This window comes from Limanda limanda, chromosome 1 (assembly GCF_963576545.1).
Source record: "Limanda limanda chromosome 1, fLimLim1.1, whole genome shotgun sequence".
NCBI classification, from domain to species: Eukaryota; Metazoa; Chordata; class Actinopteri; order Pleuronectiformes; family Pleuronectidae; genus Limanda; species Limanda limanda.
This window is the reverse complement of record NC_083636.1, coordinates 3,321,441-3,341,935: the sequence shown is the minus strand read 5'-3', so window position 1 is coordinate 3,341,935 and position 20,495 is coordinate 3,321,441. Positions and strand designations below refer to the sequence as shown.

Below are 20,495 nucleotides of genomic sequence, written 5' to 3'. Positions count from 1 at the left end.
TTTGGTTTTGAGTTGTCGATCTTTCAGATTGTTTCCCTCCCAGCACAATATACTGGAAGTGAGTTACATCTAGTTTTTGGTATTCACAGTTTCAAATGATATTTCAAATTCTAGAGCAACTTCCTGTTTAAATTATGTCTCAATTTGTCTGAACAGTGTCATCGTCACTTTCACAAACTCGTTTCCCACCTTTCTCCTCCAGAGGTTTGAGTTAGAAATTCTTCTCTAATCCCGACTAATCTCACTCGTTCCTCCCGGGTCACGTTTGATTGACGGCCGCTGACACTCGCCAGGTTGAAGCTAACACTCGAGGCTTAGTCCGGACACGAGAGGACAAAGCAGAACGCTTGTGGGGGCGAGGACACGATACCGTGCAGCCGCTTGACCCCTGGAGGTCATAATATCGGCCTGCAGCTCCGGAGCAGGAGGCCGATCTGGTTTGAGAAAACAAGAGCTTGGGTTTCTCCTTCTGACCGGACTATAATTAGAGAGGGAAAGAGATTACAATATGGCCGATGATGCCACAACACACACACACACACACACACACACACATCCGCCTTATCATCAAGGCCCGGGACCCCCACCCTTCTTGGACTCTTATCCCGCACTCACGCCTCAATTCTGTGTTACATTAACACACATAACAGTATATCGCACATTGCACATCCACATTTCTCTCCTGTTTTGCATTTTACTCTCTATTTAACTTTTTATATATTGTATATTTTTTCGTTTTGTTTTATATACAGTTATTTCTTTCTTATGTGAAGTACTTATTGTGTTTTTATGCTTTATGTTAAATGTATGCACCTATTTACCAAAGAAAATTCCAGGTAGGTGAAAACCTACTTGGCAATAAATCCTTTCTGATTCAGATTCTGATTCTGAAGTGCTCAGCTGGGACTGGAGCTAGGAGGAGGAAAACCTGTTTGAGGAAACAAGAGCTTGGGTTTCTCCTTCTGACCAGACTATAATTAGAGAGAGAAACAGATTACAATATGGCCGACGATGCCACAACACACACAAACACACACACACACACACACATCCAGTAGGACGGCCTCTAATCCGGCAGCACATTAACAATCTGTGCAGTAACAACCTGATACCACACACCTCTCTTTCCTCCCGGAGCCCGAACGTGTACGTGTCATCGGCAGCAGCTGCGGCTCCGCCCCCTTCCCTCCCTGTCACACCTGGCCTGGTAATATCCGATATGTGACCAGCGATGGCCTAACGTCAGTGTGAACCCCCCCCCCTGTGGTGCGGCGGCGAGTTCACTGGTATCACTGGTATCGGATCGCCCCCCCCTGCTGCATGTCGGGGGTCCCTGGCTCTGCTGTCGGACCCCTCGGTGTGTCGGGGGGGGGAACAGAGCCGGAGCATTGAAGACATCCGCAGTGTGATACTCAGTGAGGCCGTTAGCAGCGACGCAGACACACAACCATCCGGCCCCAGAACCCTAATCCGTCTCCGCTGAAAGACTCAGAAACTGCAACCTTATACGGCGCCGTTGGGAATATGTGTTTCCAATCACTGGAACGAATACCTGGCATTTCTCGCTGCCGCTCTTTTTTTTTTCCGCCCTTTCTCCCGTCCGCTCGGTTTACAGTAAACACCGGGCGGCGGTAGAAGATCTGTGGAGTCGATGGTTCACTTTCCCAGACTCTCGGAGAGATTCCACCAGGGGCTCCTTCATCAAGCTGTCATATCAGGCTAATGAAAATCTCATTCTGCAGAGGGAGGGATCCTCCTAAAGCTGCTACAGGCTCGTGCTAACCAGGGGATTAGCCCTGTAACGCTAGGGGACTTTAATTCCAGCACCGGCATAAGTCATCACCGCTGAGCACTAAACATTGATATATGGCTCAGGACTGACGAGCGGTGTGTGTGTGTGGTGGGAGGTTTGTGCCGCGGCATGGCGGGCGGGGGGGCTGGGGGTCTTGCAGGGGGGGTTTCATCGGGGTCCCATGAGAGGCCGGGGATGATTGTGACTGACGTGATGAGACCCGGGGAATGAAACCAGAGCAGCCGCAGCGTGAACGTGTGTCTTTTAAAAGTTCGGCCTCAGTTTGCGAAACGCATTAAGTCGATTTTCTTCTTCTGTTGTGGCTTCGCTGAGATACTCAAGGTTTCTTTGTGATTCCGTAGCGAAGCATCGAGGGCGAAGGACACAAATCATCATCTGCAGACTATAACTACTTCTTCTGATGTGCCCTTGAGTCTTAAATGTGCACAAGCCACAGAGCATGATGCTGCAGGGAGAGGAAATGTGAACGATTAATAAATCATTAGGAAAGGTCACGATCACATGGTTGTTTTCTGTATGAAGCCGTTGTGGGAATAATATTTGCATCTGCACCTCGAGAACCACACGACCGACTCCAGATCCATGACGTTTGTTTCAATGCACACAAACACAATCTGTGTTCACTGTGGTTTGAGCTGATTCCAGAGTCATGTTCCTTCTGCGTAAATGAAACACGGGATCGTATGAATCTATCTCTCAGAGCTCCGGACCTGAAAACCTGATTTACAGCTTCAATGTGTTTTTTCTTGAAGTCGATGAAACGCAGCTCTTGACCCTGTGTAAGTGTAACATCAGAACTGAAGAAGCTTTGTAACATAAAGACATCTTCAATATGTGCAGTTATACCTTTGTGCTTAGAAATACCTCGACCCTGGAGGACTGACCTCACATACTTCTGATAAACACCTTTTACTGTCACTGATAGAAATGTAGTTTGCATCACAGACGTCTTTAAATCATGAAAATAAGGACTCAAGACTTGAGATTCACTGAGGACATCACTTTAGGACCAAAATATAAAACTTTGAGAGGCAGAATATTTAATTTCAAGGTCTATAGATTGAAGGAAGTTGGTTGGGAGAATGTTTTAAAATCTAAATCTTCAAATACAATTTTAACTGTGTTCACACACGTTAAAGCTTGAGATTTATTTCATCAGAATACTTAGTTCTGTTATTTTGAATAACAGATTCTCCCGTCAAATAACTTTCAAGTTGATGAACAACAACTTTTATGCTATTTCCTCCCCAAATATTTAAATATACTTCTCTCTGCATACGTTCTAAATTCCTCCTCTCTCTCCTCCTCCTGAAGGTTTTACCGGGGCGACTACCACATCGACGTGTGCATCAACGACTACCTTGACGTGTACTGTCCGCACTACACCGGCCCGGTGGCGGACGAGCGGGCCGAGCGCTACATCCTCTACATGGTGAACTACGACGGCTACAGCTCCTGCGACCACACGGCCAAAGGCTTCAAGCGCTGGGAGTGCAACCGGCCGCTGTCGCCCAACGGGCCGCTCAAGTTCTCCGAGAAGTTCCAGCTCTTCACCCCCTTCTCCTTGGGCTTTGAGTTCCGCCCCGGCAGAGAGTACTACTATATCTGTGAGTATCCACTTACCACGCTGGAGTAGCTGCAGAATCGATTGTACTGTTTTTGCCCATAATGTTGTAAATGGCCTTGAAAACTTTGTGTTTTATTCCTGATTTACTCAACTGGGAATTGAGCTTTTTATTTAGACAAGGCTGTTGAACTTTTCACATTCCTCAGCCCTGGTATCAGTTCTGAAGCTCAGGTGTTATACCAGGATGAGTGAGAGACACCCGGCTCCTCCCAGGTCTTACATCAGCGCCTTGGTATCGCTTTCAATCTCGGAAACTTGTGAAAACACAGCAGCGGTGTTTGGGTTTTGTTTTGAAAGTCCTTGGAAAGATGGCTGAGCCCAAACATGAGCCTGAGGGAGCAAAACATCTACTGTCCAGGTCTCGTCTGAAGCTCTCCCTCCGTGCTGCTGACTGGCTGAGCTCAGCTTCCTCCTCCTCCTCCTCCTCCTCCTCCTCCTCCTCCTCCTCATCCTCATCCTCGTGAGAAGTCTTGGGAAAACAAGCAGCTGGGAAGTCATGTTTTCATAAGTGAAGTCAGTGCCCTGCAGGGGCAGAAGCGAGGGCCTACATGAGATACAGCCGGCTCCACGCTAGATTTGAGGAATTTAGCCGTCACTTGCGGTTAGAGGAACTTCAGAAGTTTTACCAGGAAACCAACCGTCAGGAGAGAAGGTGCATCGCGAAAATATCAGATCCCGGGAAAAGGGATTTGGTCGAAAGCTTTTCAGCCTCAAGACTCAGAGCAGGTGTTTCAGAAAAGCTGCTTTAAAATCAATATTCCTAAAGAAATTACATCAGCAACCTGTCTCAAGTTCTAACGTTTTATTTAAATTTTAACAATAAGATTGATTTGGTTATTTTGGGGGAATTTTTCACTTTTCACCCAAAGTTGAATATTTTCCTTCGTCTAAATCTAAAATAAAGTCGATTTCTTATAATTCTGGGAGTAAATAAATCTCCTTACATCTCATCTACATCATCAAAATCTTCCCGATGCAAGTTTAACTGAATCTAAATCTCTTCACTACGTGTTTCCGATGGATCTGAGACTGCGTGACCCACTGGATGAAATATGACTGTTAGTGGAAGTTGTGGTTTTTCTGTCTGCCAGAGAAGAGATGACGTTAGAGCCTTTGGATGCTGATAAGAAAAAATCATATATTGGCTAAGTCCGCTTCATTTGTTCCGTTGGCTCCGGTTGATGTGAAACGAAAGAGAAGACGAGTGTCTCTGAGAGTTTGATGAAGATTGATCGTCTTGAGATAGATAGAATGAGAGAGAGAGAGAGAGAGAGAGGGGGGAGGAGAGGGAGAGAGAATGGTAGAGAGTGCATCCATATGGCTCTGAGCAGTTTCAGACCATATGGACCGATCTCTCTCTCTGACTCAAATTCGTGACTCATCCATCAGATCATTGTTCGGCGAGGACACGTTTTTTCCTCCTGTGAGAAGACGAACAACAAGAGACACCTCAGGGAACAAGGCTCGACCACTCACTCATAGAGACCAACATGAAACCAGTGTTTGTTCTCATTGTGTGGAGTTGTGTAGTTGGAAAGAGGAACTGCTTGAGGAAGAGTAAGAGTAAAACTACGACAGCATTATGAACTTATATGATAATACGTCAAATTCATGCAGAAATACTTAATACACATTCACAGACCTGGAAAATACAAACTTTCTCTAAAATACTGTGCCGACCTGAAGCAGCTGCAGAGTTCATAATTCTCGTCCTAATAAGTGAACGACTCCTCTTACATAACAACGTAATTGAATCCATTGTTAATAAGAGATGTTTATTAGTGCAGCTGAATGTTCTAACAGATTTCTGCTGTTTAATCCTTTTGCTTTAACAAGTTCTTAGAATTTCAGGCTCGGTTTTGTACTGAAAACATGTTCTATCCCCACAGGCTTGAACTTTCTATTCTCTCTCTCTCAGAGAACAAGATATTAAAAAATGCAGTTTCCTATAATTTGTACTAGAGTCTGACGTCTTTCCAGAGCTGTAGATGCTCCACCCGTCGTCAGTGACTCTCTAAACGGTTCCCTTTGATTAACTCAAAGTTTATTTCATCCGTTACTCCCTCAGACTTTTTCTTGGAAGTCTTGAAATGTATATTAATGCAGTAAGAAAAGAAACACGTTTTCCCCAGATGGATCCTTGTTTTTCTTCCCATCAGCGTCGTCCAGATCCAGAACCTCAGAGGAGGAGGAGCTCTGTGTTTTATCAGCTGCTGGAATCAGACTCACATTACGTGTTAACAGTGTCTTTCTTTATCAAAGCCAACAATAGCTGATAGTTAATACCTGTGTTGTACAGATAATACGCTTTGGGAATCTGCTAAGTGGTCATGTAAGTGACACAGACGGGAGGTTCACGTCTGCTTGTCTCCGTGAAGACAGACGCTCCTTTGTCCTCTGTCCTGGTGATTGTCACTTGCCCGAGGCATGGGTGGGTGGGGGGGGGAACAGGAGGCGGGGCCAACGTCAAATAGATGACACCTGCAGTTGGCTACCGGCCTGTCCGTCTGGCAGACAGACAGACAGACAGACACCCGGGGGAAAGCCTGGTGTCGGATCAGTGTTGCGGCTGGTCTTATGGGGGTCAAAGGTCACCGCCATGACGACGGGGTCTGCGCCGCGAGCCCCTCGTGGCCTCGGAGGGCGGCGTGTTGTTCTAACTGAGCCGCGCTGGAGCTGGGGAAGTCTGATCCTAATCTCGGGGGATAGAAATCCAATTTTCAGAGGAGACAGTTGAGAGTCTGGCTCCCCCCCCCCGTGTGAGAGGGATGACTGTCTCCGTGCAAAGCCTCGGACCCTCGGACCCTCGGACCCGCTCGGCGCAGCACCGGTTTCCCTTGAGCTCCTCGCAGCCGGAAGCAAAGACAAGGTGGTTTTGTTCGCCAAGATAAACTGATCATCGCTAGGAAAACACCAGATCTCACAGTGTTAGTGTCACAGTCTCGCTGATTCACCTCAGAGTCACACCGAGGCCTGGAGCCCGGCGTGTTCGGTAACGTGTTGCCGACGGCGTGATCACATGACTCAACGTGTTCAGTCTGACTCCGAGCGTGTGACCACGGGGTTCAACACGGCCGCGGCGAGGCGGCGGCGGCGTCCGGACGACCCGAGTGTAGAGTTGCAGGCGGAGCTGGAGTTACAGTCCCGGTGAAGCACGGCTCTGTGTGTGTGTGAGAGTTGCTCCGGGACAGAAAAGCCAGACTCTGACCTCCGTGGCAGACATGAGAGAGAGAGAGAGAGAGAGAGAGAGAGAGAGAGAGAGAGAGAGAGAGAGAAAGCAGCAGAGACAGTTGGATAATTGTGTGCGTGCTGGAATCTGTGATGTGTGAGATGAGAGAGAGGGGGATGACAGAGGAGGAGAGGAGGGAAATAATAAAAGGAAAGATCCTGCAGCAGCTGCAACAAGAACAAACAGGACAGAGTTGGAAAGGTTCATCCACACGTCGACCTTTTCTTTTTAAAACTCGTCTCTGTTGCTCTGTTTACTTTGAGAGTCGGAGAAAGTTTTGAAAACGGCCTTTAGACAATAAATCTCTCGTCTTATTTCTCGTTTGTGGTTTGGAGAAAAACTACTTCCTGTTTACACCTGCTCACACGTTTCTAAAGTGCGACCGTGGTCATGTGATCTGCACTTTCAGATGTTTTGTCAGTAACTGATCCAGAGATCGATAAAGAATCAGGATGAAGCCGAACATGCGTCTCTCGTGGCGTAGTCACAGATCCCTGATCAGCAGAAAGTGTACAGACGTGTTCAGAAACAAATATTATATTTATAGTGTCGTCAGCCTCAGAGAAAAAAAAAGAAATCAAAGCAGATAACGACCACGAGACGTCTGCTGATATTCGACTCTGCAATATCCTGCCTGCACCACGATCACTTACCGAAGGAAAACAGGAGCGGCTGTGTTTTATTCCCCTGGAGACCGAGGTTTCTCCTCAGTGGATTTCAACCTTTTAATGTCGCGTTTAGATGAAATGTCAGCTACTGTTACCGCTGCAGCCAGCGTGTTATGTTTGAGGCTTCCATCTTTACTTGGTTTTAAAGAATTAAATTAAAAGTCACATCATACCTTCTGCAGTTTACTGTGGTTTAATCTCAGCTTCTTTTGTCTTTACAGAGACGTTCATCATTCGTAAGAACAATAAGACCATAACTGGGATTTCAATATTTATCCATCTGACACATGTAGTCGGTTTAAACTGGTTTCAACGTGAACTTAAAGCTGCAGGAATCAGTTCTAAAGCAAAGTCATGAGTCTTAAATGTTCATTATCAGCTTTTATGCTCCAATGAGCCGTGCACGTTCTGATGCTTTTATTGTGAAACCTCAGGAACACACACGGTGTTTAAGGTCAGACGTCTCCCACTGTCACTGTTTGTCTCAGGCTGTTTAATGAAGTCTGTCAAAGCTCCGTGTCTGACGTGTCCTCAGGGTCTGAAGCAGGTGAGACACATTCACAGGGAAGACACATCACGTTGTGTTGTGTTGTGTTGTGTTGTGTTGTGATGAAGTGATGCACGAGCTCAGAGGCTCTGCTCATTATCGTGTCACTGATCAATAACACTGATCAAGTATTGACAGCTCGTCAGAAGTGAAGCCTGGTTACATCTTTAATATGATGCTTTATATTCATGTAACACATCTGGCATTTAACCAGGGACGCTTATATTAATAATTTGATAATATAAGAACATATAATCTTATAAAATCCACTTAATACTTTAGAGTTAAACCAGCTGTCAGTTGATGTTGTTGGACACGTGCAGATATTTTCTCTCGACCTCTGGAGCTAATTTCGTTTTTTTGCAGACATTTGACATTTGACATTTTCATAAGAACATCAATCATCTGCAGCCAGAGATGAAAGATGTCCATCAAACATTCGTCTCATACAAATTCATCTCTTACGTTTAGTTTCTCTCGTCTCCAGGAAGCAGTTATGTTTTTTAAAAAAAGCTAAAATCTCTGTCGTTGTGGAAACATTTTTCCATCTTACATCCTTGGCTGTTTGTGAATTTGTATGAAATCCATTTATTGACAGGACAGTGTGAATGTGCATTGTTTCCATGGTTACCTGCAGTTTATATTTCACTCACGGATTTAAAAACACTAATTGTAAATATCAGTTTCTGGAAAATTAACTGAATTATAGAGCTACAGCGATAAATTGAACATCAGTTTGTTTCTGAACTGTAGAAATCTGCAGCTCTCCTCTGTTTCTTATCGTTATAGATTTAATATTTCTGTGGTTTGGATCATTGCTTTGACAGAATAAGTCTCCTTGGACCGAAGGGACACTTTTCTGTGACAGCTCTATAGATAAAAGACTTTTAATATAGTCAAGTTATCACAGGGAGATCCGTTCAAAACCAGTAGATCTGTTGGTTGCAGCAGGACCTGCAGCTGTGGACAGTTCTGTTTCTGTATTTCCTTTCAAGCAGCTGCTCGTCCACACGCAGGAGTTCACAGGTCGACTTTTTAATGAAGCAGTTAGAGAGAGAGATTCAGAAAGAAGAGTTTAGTCCAGTGGAGATCAGACACAGAGCGTGAGTCAGTGAGTCCCAGCCTCGGTCGGGGGGGGGTGAGGTAAGTTACTCGACACCCGCTGACACAGACAGAAGCAGCGTGATTGACACTTGCTCCTCTCTCGTTTATTTCCCTCCCTCTGCTGGTGGAGGTTTTTAAAGATGGTTTTTTATCTTCTGCGCTCGCCGCCGCCGCACGCCATCTGATGGAGTGGCTTCTGAAACCAGAGACACTGGAAACACTGACATGGTTTACTTTCATCCGGGGAATTCACCGCCGGGGCCAGAATCCATCACACGGAGCGTCTGGCTGAAAGGATTGAGGAGTGTAGGAGTGTGTGTGTGTGTGTGTGTGTGTGTGTGTGTGTGTGTGTGTGTGTGTGTGTGTATGTGTGTGTGTGTGTGTGTGTGTGTGTGTGTGGACAAACTGTGGACACGTCCGAGCACAGATGCACATACTCAGGAAACCACAGCCACATAAATGCACGTAGACCCAACACACGGGCGAGCATATCCAAACATGCACAAGCTTGTGGTTGTGTGTGTGTGTGTGTGAGTGTGTGTGTGTGTGTGTGTGTGTGTGTGTGTGTGTGTGTGTGTGTGTGTGTGTGTGTGTGAGGCTCGGCTGGCGGCAGGAGAGGTCAGAGTATCAGTGCCAGAGGTGTAAAAAGTACTGAAATATTGTCCCCAAGTAAAAGTACCTTTACTTTGATGAAAGTACAAGTAAAAGTACCCATCTAAAAATCTACTCAAGTAAAAGTAAAAAGAAGTTCATTTAAAATGTACTTTAAGTAAAAGTTACTTAGTTACTTCCAACAACTTGATGGGGGCCGCTGCTATACAGTGCAAAAAAGGACAAGGGGTCATAAATCCAATCCAACAACAGTTATTTTTAATTATAGGAGAATCTTTACAAATATAAGTGCAATGACATTAAACATGTCAAACATTAAACATTTAAACATGTCAACACAACATTTAAGAACTTTTGGGAGAACATGTCAAGACATGAACCACATGACCTTGCCTTGAACTGTGTTTTTTTTTTTACTCAGTAACGGATGTAATTTCCAATGTAGCGAAGTACAATACTTCAAAATTTACTTAAGTAAAGTAAAATTACCCATTTCAAAAACTACTCAAAAAATTACAAAGTACACAAAAAAACTACTCAATTACAGTAACGTGAGTAAATGTAATTCGTTGCTTTACACCTCAGATCAGTGCACAAGAGGAGGAGAGGTGGAGAATATCTTTTGCAGGATGAAGATAAGAGCGGAAGAAACATAAAAATGTTCTTTTGACAAAAGTGAAGACAGGAGCTGAGTCGTTGGTCACAGCTGGAGACGTCCTCAGCTCCAAAACTAATTAGTTCTGTTAGTTCTGCAAAACAATCAAAGCAACAACTCACGAAACAAAAAGAAGATGTTTTTTTATAAATCTCCGTCTTTAACAATCAGAGAACAGAGTGAATGAGGATCTGCAGGTGAGCTCAACGACAGCCTGTGGCCACATTAGACTCAAGAAATATGAGGGTGACATTGAGCCGCTTCCTGTCGTAAAGCACGGAGCATAAACGCTTTTACACGGAAGACGAGAGGGAAGTGGAGCCGAAGCCCTTCAGACTGTCATTAAAGACATGAAGTGAAATGAAGAGGAGCTGTGATGAAGAAACAATCGACCTTCACTCAGAGTCTAAGTCTGAGTGAAGGTAGATTTCCGAGTGGAGACTTTTCTCCGGTGAAGAGAGAGAACGTCGAGTGCGACTTGGAAAACTCTTAAAAACCGGAGTCAGACTTCGGATCTTTGGTTTATAAAGTGCATTTAAAAGCTGTTTTATTTATATTCTTTGTGTTTGAAAATGTGGAAGTGAAGTCTGTTGCTTTGTTTAAAATCTTAAAGTTTTGTACTCGACAGCATCAGAGTCATGATTTCATTGTTTTGGAATAAAATGGTTCCATTCATTTCACTGTTTAATGACGCAGACGCAGATTAGATCACGTTCAGTGGGTTTGGAAATGACCGAGTGTGTAACGTGTGTTGCTCCCGTTCGTCCACAGCCTCCATCACCGACGACAAGGGGAGGAGGAGCTGCCTTCGCCTCAAAGTCTTCGTCCGGCCTCAGAGTGAGTCACACACTGTTGTGTTGTGTTGTGTGTCTGCTTCGTGCACGTGGGGACGTTCCACTAATCTTCACATCTGCTCTTTGTTGCCCTCAGACAATTGTGTGAAAAACTCCGGGAGCGTTCAGGAAGGAGTCGAGTTCGACGACAACAACCACAACTCACTGGAACCCAGAGGTGGGTGGCAAGATAATGTGATAAGTGTGTGTGTGCGTGTGTGTGTGTGTGTGTGTGTGTATGCACGTGTTCGCGTGTGTGTGTGTGTGTCCCATCATTTCTCTTTTTTATTTCCTTTTGAATTTTCTCTTGTTTTCTTTTCATTACTTCATTATGGACGACCGGTTTGAAGCCGAGGTTTAAGAATTGAAGAATTAAATTAAAAGCAGAACGACTCTTAAAGCTTCTAAGCCGCTAAAAATCTCACAAGTTGATAAAGATATTGATGAAGAATAGTTTGTTAAAACAAAAACCAGGAAAAATCAGTGATTCATTGAGCTGTAGATAAACATTACGGCTGTTAGTAAACTATTTATTCTGTATAAAGTAGATTCTGAGTGCGGTGATTGACAGCTGGTGGCGTCCAATGGGTGCAGGTCGCAGGTGTAGGTGGGCGTGGCTTAGAGGCTTCAAAACAGCAGCTCACAAACCAATGGATGACGTCACAGTGACACATGAATCTGAGCCGTTGTCACTCTATTAAACTAATGATCCTTCCGATATTGGTTTGTTTAAAAGTTTTTATATTTTGGTTTATATCTTCCTGTAGGGTTTCTAATTTACGTGAAACTTTTATTCGGCTGCTGGTTGATTCTCTCGCCTCGTTCCACCTCCTGATGTTCGCCTGCTCTCGCTCACACTCGTTTTTCTCTCCGCTAACGCTCGTCTCTTCCTCCTCAGACGGAATCAGCCACGAGTCTCCGGAGCCGGCCCGGAGGGACGTCAACTCCGCTGGGCGACGCCACACCTCCGTGCTCCTTCTCAGCTCCGCCCTCATACTCCTGGCGGCCATCTTGTCTTTATAGCACCTGGTCTGAGGAAATCGCCATCCCTCCTCCCACCCCATCCCCCTCCCCTCTCCAGGAATGGACTGTCCTGATTGGACCACAGGCCGCCCTACCCTCCAACCCCTCTCCCCTGAAGGAGCACTTTTCAAAACAAAACAAAAAAAAGAATATAAAAATGTAAAAAAAAAAACACTGAGTCTCTCTCGGGGGAACGAGAGACGACGGGACTTCGACGCCGAAGCCGTTGTTGTTTTTTGACTTTTTGGAAAATGCCAACTAGTTCGATTCCGGACTTTGCGGCTCCCGGGTGCGAAGGTGGTCGCACCGGCGCCGAACGAGTCTCTGACCTGTCGCCTTGCTGCTGTTCACGGTCTGCAGATATTACACATGTATCTGTGTCCAAGAGAAGCACACACACACACGCTTTTAAACACACACACACATTAAAACACAATCAGTTCCCAGTTCACAGCAGGATCAAGAGTTTACAGACGTTTGACATTTTTGTTTTCAGAACCCCCCCTCCCCCCAGCCCCCCCGCCCAACATGTAACATGATTAAATCTCACGTCAAAGCAGAGAGAAGGTTTTTTAAAGAAGAGGAAACACAATGAGGATGCTGTTGCTAGGAGACTGTTGCCAAGCGGTTTGATGACTTAACCTTCCTCTCAGGCTGGAAAGGACTGTGGAGAGAGTTTAAAAAAAAAAAAGAATTAAAAAGAAGTTTAAAGAAGCACTCATCTCTTAGTGGTTGTTTAGGGGCGATTTAATGATGGATTAATGTATTTGTCTGTTTTTCTTTTTTTTTGATAAATCACATAATTCATAAGTGTAGCAGCCAACACGGGTGTACAGTAAACTATTTGAACAGAGTGTAGAAGTGGATTTGGTAATTTTGCCAGGCGAAATGTATTTTCCTATTTATTGTGAAGTCCTCGTGCTTTTTTCTGTTTTCTGGTTCTAGTCTGTTCGTACAAAGTAGAAAGGCAATAAAAAAGAAAACCACCTAACCCATTACAGTTAGTTCACGTTACACAACGTTCATTTGATACAATCACACAGAAACCGTTTGTGTATCTGCTCCCATCGAATGCTCAAGATGGATTCTAATTGTTTTTGTTTTTTATTTTTTAACCAAGTCCAGGAAGAAAAAAGAAAAGAGCCGTCTGATGTTCATCAGGGTGTAGAAGTGGTAGAATATTTGTGTTTTTTGTCATTAATGAATGTCACAAATGTCGTTTTTACTATTACACTATTGCTTTTGTGAATCACTGTCATAACACAACTGTTGTATATATAGAGGCAAATTTCCTACAAAGTTCAGGGATGTGTCCGTGATTAACATGAGGTTTAAAAGATGATTTTAGTCTTTTGGTTTTTTTTTTTAAACGGAGGGGGTTTCTCCTCTGGTGGAACAGCACAAGTCTCCTGTAGCTGGAGATGTTTCCGTGGGACAGGAAGTGGGTTGCAGAGCAGGTGGCGGCGGCGGCGGCGTGCGTGTGAGGTTGCGTTTCTTTGATGTCATGTAAAGCGGCGTCCGTACAGAAGATCCACCAGGGGCCACCTCGGTTATTTCTGGGATGAAACATCGACCAGCGGGGGGGGGGAGATGGGCCAGACAGAGCGAGGTGTCCGGTTGCCCCCCTGGACCGAGTGAAACCGAGACCCCAGACTAGGGGGGGGGGGGGAGAGGAGGAGGAGGAACGTGGAGCTGCGTGTTGCTCCTGCTCCGATCGATACTCACGTTCTCCTCCTTCTTCTTCTTCTTCTTCTTCTTCTTCTTCGTGTTTTTTTGTTTTAAAGACCAGATGCAGCACTGTTACCTTCACACGCGCTCACTGCCAAACACAACCTGCTCGTCTGCTACACAACACAACACAACACACACGTAGCTCCCGCTCATTTCACTGTGCACAGCGGTTTAGGGCCACTTCTGTGAGATTAAAATCGTCATTTTGATTTAATAATTCTCTTTTATTAAAGTCATGTCAGTAGAATAAAGTTGAGTTTTACCATAAAAAAAGAACATTAAGGTTGTGTAATAGAGAGAAAAGGAATAATAATACTTTTAGAAGAAGAAGTCATACATTTAAAACAAAGTAATTTTACAATACAAATAATATATGAATAAAGATGTAAATCTATTTAACAAATATTCATTATTATAAGAATACAAATTATTTCTCTCGTCAGTGGCCCTAAAACCAGCGAAACTTCTCGGTGTCAGCGAGATCCAACCTGAACCCTGATGATGTCACTGTGATGTCATCAGGGTCAGACATTAAAAAAAAAGATATTACACAATATAACATCAAATCTCAAGTCAATGAGTTTAAAATTTAAAAAAAAGATCTCAAATAGTCACAGAAATCTCTGATATTACTGAGTCTCAATAACCTTGTATTATTTCTTATATTCACTTTAAAATTATTTCAATATTAAATCATTTTAAAAACAGTAAATCTCAGCTGAAAGAGGAAATAACTTCCGGTGATGACGTTAAATTTATGATTATTAAATGAAGCATGTTGAGGGTATGAACTTTATGTGTTTCCAGCATGTTGATTATCAGGGAATGATTTTTAATTTGAGGGATAAAAATGTAAAAAAAACTATTTTCCTCCTGACACCTTTTCCGCCTGCGTACATTTCACGATAAAAGTCACTGGAGTCCTTCGCCACGACGTCAAAACCCGATCAGTTTGTTTTCGTGGATACTGTGTATCCAGCAATTAGCCTGTTGTAACATATACGATTTTAGATACTTCCCCCTTTTTCACACCTCTTTTCAAGGAACGGTTTAACTGACACATTAATGTTCTTAGCGAGAAAAAAAACAGTCTGAAACGTTTGATATAATAAATGCTTTAATTCATTTTATATGTCTTTTATATGAAATAGGAAAAAAAATGACAGGATCGTAATGGCGCCCCCTGTGGGCACGTGTGTCAGTGCGAGGAGTGTGGCGCATATCAAACATTCAGCGTGGTCGGGCGGCGATCGCGAATCAAAGAGAAGAAAGATCGGAGAATCTCCTTTATTTAAAAAAAGATAAAGAATCTGCTTTTGCTCATCTTGAGGTGCTCGTACGTTACGGCCTCTCGCTAAGTTCTCGTCCCGCCGTGAAAACGCTCGATGTGTTTGTTTGTGGATGAAAGAAAACGTGTTTTCCACATCAGATATCAAAGTTGTTTCTTGTGTGCTAGAAGTAGGACGATTCCTCACGTGGTTCGGTTCCACGCGGCCGGAAGCTTCTCTCCATCCCGAGAAGGGACGAGTGCTTCTGTCAGCGTTTGGGAAACTCGAGTTATTCTCGCCACGTGATGTTTCCTCAGCCGAACGCCACCGGGACGTGCCGCAGCGCCGCAGCTTTCTGTCGACATGGTCGTGTTTGAACCTTGTGCCTAAACGAGCTCCGTCCTCTGCTGTTTCTCATCCAGACTCCTCTGCTGTCGGTTTCCTGCTCAGTCCCTCACTAGACTTTTCTACAAAAAGGCCATTTCTTTGTAAATACACGTGTCGGAGCAGCTATGACTAACAAGATAAAAGCAAAGCAACAAAAATGATTTAATAAATATTTCTTTGTCGTTGTAATCCCTGTGTCTGGTGTTGTTTTATTAACGCGGATGTTAATGAGTGACAGTTTGTGAAATGGAGGTTGTCACTCGCTGCACAATCAGAGGGTGAGCAGCTGCTTCTCTATAATCTGGAGGTAATTCACAGGCTGAAAAAACAGAAACAGAAACAGCTTCAATTAATCTTGCGGGAATGTGCAGCGCTTCGGGAGCTCTGCCCAGAAACCTGCTCCTCACCTCCTCTGCTTCCATTCCTCACTTCCACCTCCTCTGTCTCCTCCCTCTCCTCCTCTGACTTTGCCACCTTCCACCAGGACGCTGCACCGAAGCATTTAGACGGCGCGCTGTCGTGAAATCTTCAGGAAAGGTCAAGAACACGCTGTTCTCTGGTCAGATGTAACTAACAAGCTGATTTATCGATGGTTATAAAACGCAGCTGAGGAGTGAAATCCAGTCGTGACCTCCTGGTGGTGAAGGAAATCTTCTTCCATCTCCTCAGGACTCCAGCGGTTCCTCCACAAAGTTCACAGAGTCACAAAAGACACAGAAAATAAAACTTCCTTGATTTTATTCCCTTTGAACGGATGAAGCTACAAAACGAGAGTTCTCCAACTTTTGTGATGAAAACCTGATGGTGTCATTCATTAGACCCACAGGCATCCATAAAGCCATGGAAGATTTAAACTCTTTAACATTGTGAGATTATTTAAAAATGTCACTAGTGAGGAATAATTCAGAGATCTTGATGAAAGAAATCCGATAGATTTAGGAGGAATGTGTGAACTTTGGTGCAGCTTTATTACATTTAAGGGGCAGTTGAGATATGAGCGCTTCAGAGTGAATTCTAGTTTTAAATGATTCTTGGTTGAAAAACTGCAAAGCAACTCAGGAATTCAAACAAATTCCCACCACAGCATTATTTTGTCTGTTTGAAGAACGTGTCCTTCAGAGTCTCTGTCTGAATCCAGCTCAGGGTGAAGTAAACACACATGTCCCTGTTGTGTGTCTCACAAACATCACGACGGAAAACACAAAACATCCAAGAAGATTCCAAGAGAAAAAAACAACTGATAAAGAAAAGTGCGTCTAGTTCACAGGGATGTTGAAAATAAACGGAATCAGCTGCAAGGACAAATCCACTGGTCACACTTGAACTGGTTGTTTTTTTATCACGTTGTATTTGTTAATATCCTTGATTTGATTTTTGCATGAATATTTATAGGTTACTCTGATTTATTTCTTCTATTGTTTGACCTGTGCGTTAAACTGGTGACAGAATAATCAGAAAAAATACTTTTCCACATGATAAATTCACATAAGAATAACATCAAGTTGGAACAACAATTTGGAAAAGTCGGTGAAAAAATACACAATTAAAAACAACATCAAAAATTAAAAAAGGTTATAATTCCATTTGAAAAAATGTCATTTATAGCAACATCACGATTAATATTATACATTGTTATATTGCTTATGCATTGTGTAACCATTTTTACTTATATGATAAAAAATAAAAGAGATGAGGGTTTGAAGAAGAGTTTAAAATCGGAACCTTCAGTCAGGAGCAAAAATCTGACTTGTGACGTAATGTTTTATAAATTATTTAAATCGAGTAATATTAACATTTTTATCTTCATAGAATTTTGCATCATATTGTCCAAACCTGCATCTTTTTAAATGTTCAGGTCCAGTTTACAGAGTTATTGAGGTTATATCATTATTTCATAATAGCCCAGATCTTGGTTTGCTGTCTCCTCCATGTTGACAGCTGGTGCTCGGTGGGAATGTGCAGAACTGGACTTCCCACTGATAACTGCTCTCCTCTTATCTGTGTTTTGACTCTGATGGATACAAACAGAATCTGTCACTTCCTCTCTCCGTCCCCTCTCTCTCTCTCTCTCTCTCTCTCTTTCTCTCTCTCTCTCTCTCTCTCTCTCTCTCTCTGTGTCCTCGGCTGTGGACGATTTAGTTTTTTTCTGCTCGAACGCTGTCATGAGAACAGCACAGAGGAGGAACCGTGCAGTCATGGTTACCCCTCGTCTCTCTGAACGTTCACTCAGTGTTTCCCGGAGTGAGGGATGTTTTGGTCCGATCCCGGAGGATAAAAGCAGGAACCTGTTGACAGGAGCAGGATAATCTTCAGAGAATCACAGTGTGTCTGCTCTGCTGTTGGAGAGATTAACGTGAGACTCTCACAGATTACCGTGAGGGACGTGTTCTTAAAAACTCATCTGTGCTCTTTCACTGTGAATCAAAGAAAAGAGACAGTTTTATAACCCTGGGTGGATATTTCTGTTCCTTTTTTTAAAATAAGAACAAATCGTAATCCTTTCTAAAGTTTGTGGTTTCTCCTCCAGTGGACAGTGACGTAACATCATGGGAGAGTTAAACCACCTGAGAGCGTGCGGAGGAAACCATTACTTCCTTTTAAACCAGTAAAAGAGAAGAAGCTGTTTCCTGTCAGCTCTTCCATCTGCAGCGCGCCTCCCTCCGCAGACGCCTCAGCAGGGGGTCCGAGGTGCGTCACCTTTATTAACGCCGCTGTGAAGAAACCTGCCACCTCCAGACAACAGGAAGTGGAGTCTGAGATAAACTGGAGACACTGAGTGGACAAAACTATGTGGACAGCGTCTGCTTCTCATGCTCTGGGTTCTTCTGGGGAAACGTTAATCCGCTGATACGACACAAATCCATAAAGAATGAATGGAGGAATTGAATGGACCTGAACTCCAGCTCATCCAACAGCGTGAAGGTGATCTGGAGCTTATGGAGCCAGATGCTATCACCAAACATCTGCACCACATCAGGAGCAAAATCCTGTGGACGCCTTGGTCTGGTTCTTACTGTTTAACTAATGTCGGCTGTAGTGTTTGGTGTCCACACACTTTTGGCCACATGGTTTATTCGCTTGCCAAGCGTCCGACACACGTGTAGAAAACACTTTGATGGGTCTAATCACTGCAAAGCAATGAGTAAATTAACTTTATTAACAGAGTTTTCCAAGTCTTAGTACTCGGAATCGATTCACTTTCTCACAAAGCTTCTTTACATATTACTTTTCACATCAACAGTTTGTCCTTCAGCTTTTCTGACTTCACAGATTCACTCAGAACAGTTTATTTCATGTTTGATGAGGATTCTTTAAACCTTTCACAGTGTTGTCTCCCTTTTGTGTTGCTGTCTTCCACTGTGGCATCGGGTTAGTGGCCGACCCGCTCTCCCTCCTGTGCCACAGCCACTCAGGAGAATTGTGCTAAATGAATTAAACCTGTGGGTTCGACTCTGGCCTCAGCGGACATGTGCCGGGCATCCAGACACAAGCCCAGCTTCCTCTTTAAGTGAATCTCTGTGAAATCAAACGATCTCTATAGGTCACTAGTTAATAGGTCACTTCCTGTCTCCGGCTGCTCCTCCTCTCACCGGAATCATGTGGAGGATTTGCAGAAAACCTCCTGCTGTGTTGTTCATGTGTGAAAAGAAAACCGGACCCGATTCTCCAGACTTTTTAATATTAATATTGACTAATTTGAGCCTGTGGCCGTCATGAAAGATAATCATTGGATCTGGTTCTGTGTTTGATTAAAGCTCTGAATGACTGATCGCTCTTTCAGGTTGTATCAAATAAAAGAATCACAGTTTAAGGGAAACGTAGAAAAGTTAAAGGTTTGACACCTTCTAATTCATAATCCTTCATTCCTCTGATTCATTTCCTCGTCTTGTTGATCTTAACAGCGTCTGGTGTTAATCTAATCTCACAGGGACATCTCCAAACTTTCATTCCACTCATCTTTGATTCCCCTGAAGGCCCGAGCAGATGGAAATCGGTCGTCTGATGAATAGTGTTTGAGGGAGATGAGATATTAATATCAGGAGCCAAAGAATCGCACCGCGTCACCTTCGACCGAGAGGCGGACGAGCCCATTTCAGAAATCATCGCTAGAAAAATCATCTCGGCTGCGTGCGTGTGGTACAGCGGAAAGGCCGTATTACCCAACTCCCCCGTTTTCCCATAATAGAGACCGCACAATAGCTCGCCGGCCAATTCTCTGCCCTGCTGTTAAAACGGAGCCCTATTCAGTTTTATGTAGGCCATCTGTAAGTCTACTCAAACCTAAAAATAAATACTGAGTGGAATAGAACATATTCATTGCTCCGTGCTCTCGCTGTACAAGGCTCCGAGCTGAATGGGCTCGCTGAGAGGAGCGAGCCAGAGAAAACACTGCGATCGACCCAAGGCTGCTGCAGCCGGCCGAGTCTAATACTCAGACAAATACAGGAGTGAATGGTAAAACCCATAGCTGAGGAAAAAGAATCAATATTGGCAAAACGGCCCAGTGTGGAGCATCCCGTCTGATAATCAATCTTTCCTCTCTCTACAGTGGTTCTTTCCATCTTTCCCAGTTTGTGTGGTTTTCCTTCTTTGAACAGACGCAGTTATCGGAACAGTTTCCTCAAACACTGTTTATTTCTCAAAAAATAGATAATTGCATCGTTACTAAAACTGATTGTGAACAAAGAGTTTGCCATTTCGTCTTCACAAGACCTTGTGCTGACATTAGTTTATAAAAATATAAAAATGTAAATTGTTAAAATGCTACTGTTTCATTGTACATTGACACAAAAAGAAATTTAATTGAAATATTGCAACATGTGTGACAGTGTACATCTTGTCTAACAACCAATAAAAATACATGTAAAAAAAAAAAAAAAAAGTTTTGACTTTATTCTCAACATTTTAACTTTATTCTTGAAAGAGAAATTGGAATAAAAATCTTCTTCTCCTCATATGTTTTGGCTCTAATGCTCCTGCAGATAAGAGACCATGATT

General features: G+C 43.6%; 1 protein-coding gene across 1 annotated transcript in view; it reads left to right on the top strand.

The window, feature by feature from the left end:
• Window positions 1–12,526, top strand: part of LOC133009658 (ephrin-A5b-like) — a 68,796-nt gene extending 56,270 nt beyond the window's left edge. Inside the window, exons 2-5 of the mRNA XM_061077195.1 lie at window positions 3,128–3,420; window positions 11,027–11,092; window positions 11,186–11,266; window positions 11,987–12,526. Coding sequence (XP_060933178.1) covers window positions 3,128–3,420; window positions 11,027–11,092; window positions 11,186–11,266; window positions 11,987–12,111 — 565 coding nt within the window. The 3' untranslated portion in view covers window positions 12,112–12,526. The remainder of the gene's footprint in view (window positions 1–3,127; window positions 3,421–11,026; window positions 11,093–11,185; window positions 11,267–11,986) is intronic.
• Window positions 12,527–20,495: the final 7,969 nt, after the last annotated feature.